The sequence below is a fragment of the Camelina sativa genome, chromosome 7, assembly GCF_000633955.1.
Source record: "Camelina sativa cultivar DH55 chromosome 7, Cs, whole genome shotgun sequence".
Taxonomy (NCBI): Eukaryota; Viridiplantae; Streptophyta; class Magnoliopsida; order Brassicales; family Brassicaceae; genus Camelina; species Camelina sativa.
The window spans coordinates 20,160,698-20,167,924 of NC_025691.1; the positions used below are offsets into that span (position 1 = coordinate 20,160,698).

The 7,227-nt window shown below is 37.7% G+C and overlaps 2 protein-coding genes across 2 annotated transcripts in view; both read right to left on the bottom strand.

The window, feature by feature from the left end:
• LOC104704787 (DExH-box ATP-dependent RNA helicase DExH15 chloroplastic) overlaps positions 1-3,082 on the bottom strand; it is a 3,258-nt gene extending 176 nt beyond the window's left edge. The window contains exons 1-7 of the mRNA XM_010420819.2: positions 2,521-3,082; positions 2,148-2,437; positions 1,958-2,066; positions 1,775-1,861; positions 1,394-1,512; positions 1,120-1,300; positions 4-998 (exon numbers count right to left, since the gene is read on the bottom strand). Of these exons, the coding sequence (XP_010419121.1) occupies positions 4-998; positions 1,120-1,300; positions 1,394-1,512; positions 1,775-1,861; positions 1,958-2,066; positions 2,148-2,437; positions 2,521-3,021 (2,282 nt within the window). The 5' untranslated portion in view covers positions 3,022-3,082. The remainder of the gene's footprint in view (positions 1-3; positions 999-1,119; positions 1,301-1,393; positions 1,513-1,774; positions 1,862-1,957; positions 2,067-2,147; positions 2,438-2,520) is intronic.
• LOC104704789 (terpenoid synthase 6-like) lies at positions 3,425-5,330 on the bottom strand. Its single transcript, XM_010420820.1, has 6 exons — positions 5,289-5,330; positions 5,014-5,234; positions 4,716-4,937; positions 4,353-4,491; positions 3,827-4,069; positions 3,425-3,721 (listed from the first exon to the last, which is right to left on the bottom strand). The coding sequence occupies exons 1-6, from the start codon at positions 5,328-5,330 to the stop codon at positions 3,425-3,427; spliced, it is 1,164 nt and encodes a 387-aa protein (XP_010419122.1).

Sequence of the window (7,227 nt, forward strand, 5' to 3'; positions counted from 1 at the left end):
AACTCCAAACAAATAAATGGTAAGTTACCCTCTTCCATCCCTTTTAATAGAGGTTTTAGCGCGGAGAACCTTTCGAGCTCCATCCTTCTTCGTAGTTCAGCACGCTTGCGTTTCTCCTCCCGCAGCTCTTGCTTCAGTACAGTGATCTCATTGTAGTCCCTCGCTGAAAGAAGTTTCTTACTCTTCTTATCTATTGCTTCATCGCTTATTTCGGATGACAGAATCTCGATCTTCTTGTCAATTTCAGCAAGTTCCTCCTTTGCGGCAACCATCACATTGCTGCTCACATAGTTTCCAAAACTCTTCTCAACCAATTTCTTGGCTTCTTCCAGACTTCTCCCTGCTTGTAAGACTTTCCCGTTCTCATTTCCACTTGATTTACGAGAAACTTTTGAACCAGCTACCAGATTCAGCACCATGCCATATGAAGCAGTAAACTGTGACACGAGAGGTTTAACTCCAGAAAAAACAAGTTTGCAGCACTCTTCAGCGCCTTCAAAAGCAGTCTGAACCAGCACAGTATAGCCCTTCTCATCAATGCCTCTACGTCCAGCACGTCCAGCCATCTGGAACAATTCGTTAGGACCCAACTGTATTCGTTCACTACCAGCCTTTTTTGTTAGACACGAAATAACAGCCGTTCTAGCTGGCATGTTTATTCCAGCAGCAAGCGTCTCAGTAGCAAAGACTACCTTAACAAGTCCTCGCTGAAACAATTCCTCAATGAAAGATTTCCAAAGAGGTAGACAGCCAGCATGATGAGCAGCGATTCCCCTAAGCAGTCCTTTATCTGCACTCTCTCTCACTGCATCTGGATAAAGAACGCGAAACTTCTTCAAGGCCAACTCAACCTCACTCTTCTCGCAATCATCTAAAAGCTGAAAATTTTCAACATACTGTACAGCTGCATCACATCCTCTACGGTTAAAAATGAACCATATCGCTGGTAACATATTTTTTCCCTGGAGATGCCATAATGTGTCGCTAATTTGAGGTACCTAGAAGTCAAGACGCAGCACAGTCATTATATTATCATGAGAAGTTAAAAATCCTATTCGAATATATAAGAAACCACAAATGTCTTCTTCGTAAGGGTTGTTAAAAAGCATAATGTAATACCTGTGATCGGCGAATCTTGTTTATCTCATTCTTTGAAAGAGGATAATCAGTAACGTTCACAAGGTTGTTGTAGCTGGTATCACCCCCTCGTTTTTTTGACCTCCTTTTCCTATACGCGTCATCATCATCACGAAATCTAGCTTCTGAGGCAGAGAGTTGCAAATAACTGAGAGACAGCTTCCTGCTCCAATTAAAAAATCCTCCTCCATTTATTATCAAAGATAAATATTCAATAATACATGTTGATGATAAAGTAGAGAGTTCAACAAGTTACCTATTCACGTTTGTCCCTCTCTCGTCAAGCAGAGGTAATAAAGAACGTTTTGTTGAGAAGTACCAAGTTAATGGAACTGGACGTCTTGTCGATGTTACCAACTCAGTTTTACCATGTATCTGAGACCAAAACACAGAAGCGGCTAGCACATCTTAATAAACCAGTGACTAAAGAATCTAAGTATTGCTACCGTTGTATTAGTAGTAGTTAACAAGAAACTGAGATACTTCATCAGCAACACAATATATATACTGCTTAACAATAGGAGATAAATGAGATAAAGAACATGGCATTAGGTACATTGTTATAACTGCTTATGCTAGGAACATGATAATGGAAAAATGCAATGCATTCCCTTAAGGAAAATGTGTACAAACTCACCTCACCAATCCAACCAGCTAATTCATCAGGGTTTGCAACTGTAGCTGATAGGCATATAAGTTGAACCTCCTTTGGGCAATAAATAACCTGAGCTCGTAATAAATAAAAGTAACTGAGTCAGACACTCAACTGATAAAGCCTTTTTTGGAGGAAAGAAGAGAAACAGAGGAAGAAGAAACTCACAATCTCTTCCCACACAGTTCCCCTAGATATGTCACTTAAATAATGAACCTCATCCAAAACAATTGCATCAACATGAAAAAGTCCAGTTCCTGAAGAAGCCATTCCAACACTAAAGATACCAGGATTAAAAGGAGCTCCCCAACAGGCCAGATAGATACACACAAAGAGAACTACAACAGTTTAAAAATACCTTTGATACAACATGTTCCTAAGAATCTCTGTAGTCATGATCACAATCTGAGCATCTTTGTTAATAGCAGAGTCACCTGTGAGTAGACCAACGTTATCGTCTCCAAACGTCTCCCTAAACTCACGAAACTTCTGATTAGAGAGTGCTTTAAGAGGTGTAGTGTAGAACAACCGTCGACCTCGAGCCACCGTAGCAACAGCTGCTGCTTCAGCAATTAAAGTCTTCCCACTACTCGTTGGAGCAGAGACCACAACAGACGAACCTCTAAGAAAAGCTTCAATAGCCAATCTCTGTCACCCAAAAATAAGAAATTTCAGATTTTTTTTTGCTTAAAAACATAAAATTTACAAAGATTGAAACTTTATTAGAAAACCTGAAACTTGTCGATTCGAAAATCATAGATTGAGATGAGTTCATTGATATCAATCATCTCAACTCCAAAATCTCGAACGAGACTACGAAGCTTCTCAACTCTTTGCCACCTAAGCTCAACTCGTTCCCGAGCCGATTCTTCCGTCGGCAAATCCACCGAGAACTCGGTTTCGTCGTCGTCGTCGATGTTCCGAAATTCATCGGAGATATTTTCGTATTCATCCGCTGCTTCGTCGTCGTCATCATCGTCTTCTTCGTCTTCGTCTTCTTCTTCTTCCTCCTCCTCTTCTTCTTCCTCGTACTCTTCGGAGAGCTGAGACTGCGACGGTGAGAGAGAATTCAAGGAGGATTCGAAAGAGAGTTTTTTTGGATTAAAGATTAGGGATTTGGTGAAGCAGAAGCTTGGGGAATGAGAGAGAGAACGATGGAGAGAAGGAAACTGGAAGAACTTGAATGAAGAAGAAGAAGGTGTGATGAGGGAGACGACGGGAAGAGTGTTCATGTTCACTTCTCAGGGCATTTCAAGATTTGATTTTTTTTCGCCTTTTGGATATTACACCCATATTAATTATTTATTTTTATTTTTTCCCGGTTACATAATAATATTACAATTGCTTCTTTTTTTTTTTTAAAGTCATGGCTTTTCAAAAGTTTAGCTACAAAATAAAAACTCTTTGATTTTTTGGTCAAACACGTCAAAAGAATAATTCTTACTAACAATTTTTTGTTCAAAAAAAATATATATATTACTAACAATTTTGGTTTAGAAATATGATTTTTATTTATTTTTATTACTGTAAAATAAGGTTTATAATTTGCCCAAAAAAAAAAAAATAGTTTGCTCAGATTGTGAAGTTGTGATGATTGGTCTGTAAACCGATCAATTATGTTTTTGGCCAATTTTGTTAAGGAGTGATGAGATCGACATACAAAGAGGTGATATAGTCTTTGATCTTCTCTCCAGCAAAGGTGTACCCATCTCCGTACTTGTAGATCACATCTCCTAAGCGTCCATAATTCAAAACAGGCCTTAGGATATGAAGCGGTACAAAACTGGCTGCCTTCATAAACTCTTCGTCCATGACCTTAGACATTTGATCAGTTCTTTTCTCAAACTCAAGACACGCTTCTTCCTCAGTTACTCTATATTGCTTCGTATAACAGTTGGTCCCATTCGCAATATCTCCTCTTTCCATCTCCTCCTGATACACGCATGACACATATATATGTTCGATGATGTTTATAATTGGCAATAACATTTTCTCATATAATTTTCATTTTAATAAGACGTAATTATTATATGGTACCTTAAAGGTAGAAATATCATCTCTGAGACGAGACTTAGCAATATGGGTGAGTTTTGGTCTTGACCTCAGCCATTCATAAATTTCGTCTCCTGCAATATCACCCATAGCAATGAAGGTGATTGCTAGCAGCACTTGACCTGCGGTCGAAGACATCCCAACCTCTATGTACTCTTCATAGCTTGGCACATGCCCTGTATTTGACCATTCGGCTTCTTTCAGGTAAGCTTTCATGACTATCTTGAGCTGCAAACGTTACATAAATACAAACTATATGTAACCTTCAAATTTTTTTAGTTACATGTAGAAAATTAGGTTTTTTGGGTAAACTTTTAGAGCTTAATAATTAAGGATAAAACCCACATGAAAATTGAAAAGCATATAGAAGATGAGCATTTCAAACATCCAAATGTCCTTATTAATTTGTGATTCATATGAGAGACTGGTGTTACATGTTTGGTTACTTTTTATGACATTAGTTTATAGTGACAATAGTTTGGGAAATAAGATTTAAAAGATGAAACAATACCTGCTCGTATGCGTATTGCATAGTAAAACATCTTCTTTCTGAACTCACATTTTCTTTGAGTTCTTTAAACATGTCAACCATTGTTCTGAAGACAATTTTGAGATAGCCCGGTAGTACATCTAGGCCGTCATAATCCCACCTTTATTTAATAGTAGTATATCAATACAATTTACTTTTTTTAGGGATCAAAGTTAACGATTTAGAATTCAGTCAAACACCAACAATTTTTTTTTTTTTTTTTTTTGTATGAAAGAAATGACCTTTTATTATATACTTTAAATTCATACCTAGTAACTATTTTTTTTTCCTTATTTCCGTTTATAGTATAATTATATAGTATCATGTATATGATTTGTTACGTACCTGTCAACGGATTGAACGAGGCTCTTAACTTCGTCAAGAGTACCATATACATCAAATGTGGTGTCCACGATGTCAAATACAATGAGGGCTTTGGCCAGCATAATCCGCGCAGCTGAATACTGTGGCTCGTAATAAATCCCAGTCGCCCAGAAATAAGGCTCCGCCAATCTCTCTCTGAAGTAATTTGGTATCTTAGATACTAAATCTAGATCCCTCCACCATCTGCATACATACATCTAATTTAGTCGTGTAAAACTATCATAAATAATATACTATATATGAATAGCATTATACATACCTCGTTAGAGTTTTCAGATCTTGAATGTAATGAAGCTGCATGAACCTAAAGTTGAGCTTGGCCAACTTTAGTAACATTTCATTATGATCAGTTTCTAGTTCGTAGAAGCCAATATATTCCCTTGCCACCAAGACTTCCAAATTGAAATTCTGAGGTATATACAGAGCAGCTTGTATGAACTTAGTGATGTGTGGGTGATATGTGTACTTACCAGATGTTGGCTTTTGTTTAAGTGGGGAGAAGGTCCGTTTAAGTGCATTTGATGATCAAGCAACCTTTGAGAAGTTCTTCAGCAAGAAAGAGGAGGGAACTTTCATTCTATTAGTGACCAATATAAACCCAAAGATTTTCGGAGGTGAAGCACTTCATCTTACTTATTATATTTGTCGTCAGAAATAGTTGCACCTAGTACTCAAAAAATCTCTAATTTTAAACCCACCCATACTCTCCAGGTGAACTTTATCTTAATGCTACATCTGGGACTTAGTTTTATGGTGATGGAGACTTCACAACGACACGACAGTTTGCTGAAAGGTATTTAAAGGGTTGTTTTAAAATCCTCTATATTTGACAAACTCATTCAATTTTCATATTCAACCTCCACCAACGCTTAACTACACTGACAAACAGGTTGAAGGGGAGAGATAAAGATGGGATCAATACGATCGCACTATATCATGGAGTTAAGAAGATTGAACATGTATCCATTGAAGAACTCGGTCAGTTTCTCGCCACTGCAAATCCAGAGGTGTTTTCCATCGCAGTTTCTTTCTCTATTTTTCTGTTTAATAACTACATTACTGTGATTAACATCTTATTAACACTCTTTAACCTTTTTATCATAAAACTTGGGCATGAATATCATCATATTTTACTCCTTGCTGGTTTATTATAGGAAGATGAATTTTTATGCACGGCGACAGTCACGGACATCCAAACTCAGCGTGGGTGGAGTTTCATTTCCTGTGGAGAGTGTGGGATAAAAATGGTCAAGAAGGAGACATGCTTAGCATGCAATAACTACAAGTGCGGTTCAACATCGGCAATAGGAGATGTCAAGTAACATTACTAACACCAACACAGTTTACAATTGTTTTTCTAATCAGTTATTAACTTGATTTCTAACTATTCTCTCCTTTGACAATGTCATAATTTGGAAGATACCGTGTTGAGCTGGTCGTTAAAAACGGCATGTCAAACGAGGTTTTTGTCGCTTTTGATAAAGACATGGTGAAGTTAACCAACATACAAGCAACGACACTAACTTCGCAGATGGTATTTGTAGAATTCTCAACTTTTTTAACGTTTACACAGTTCATTCTACGAATATTTGTACTTTGTCTACCATCTATTACTTACTCTTTGCACTTCTCCTTCCAATAGGTTGACACCCATCAAAACTCTGACTCTGAAGCATCAATTCCCAAAGTAGTCTATGATATTATTGGAAAGAAATTCACATTCCAGATTAAGCTTACTTCTTTCAACTTCACTCCTCACCACCAGTCATTTACAATATCTCGAATATTTGAGACTTCCGAGGAGGCACCTGGGCCTAACTTCAGAGAGGTAAAGGTTCAGGAAAAATTTGGTTTTCCTTCCAAAGGTATGCCCTGATTGTTTTGTTAACTATTTACGAACATTTTTGCAGGATGAAGGTTTTGTGGTTTTCGCAGCTCAAACACCAGCAACCAGTCCAACACATCTGGCACTTAAAAACACTCCGTCAGCCGGTAAAAAGACATCAAAGGATCCTTCCAATGTTTCTGGAGAAGACGTCGAGGTTACTGCATCGTCTGGAGGCATGGGGAAGCAGAAGAAACAAAAATGCAATTAGTATATCTTCTGGCCCTCTTTTACCCAAACCCGAATTGCTATGCCTCTACACGTCACATGTCCACATCTTTTAAACCAACTTTAATTGCTTATCTTTTATTTACCCGTGGTTACTTGGAAAACAATGATCTAAATCGTATTTAAGCACGACTGGAAAGGGAGACTGTTTGTAAAATATTTGAATATGTTGTGGTAGAGTAATTAATTGTAGGTGTTCAATGTATGCACAAAACCACAGTTACAGTTTAATGTATTATGATCAATAACATCCTCTGCTCGCCTATATTGCGTCATGAGAATTTTCTTTCCAACTGTCCTAATCAGTATGTCTAAAACGGCAGCTATAGCTGTAGCCCCATTGTCAGTGGCAGTATAAAC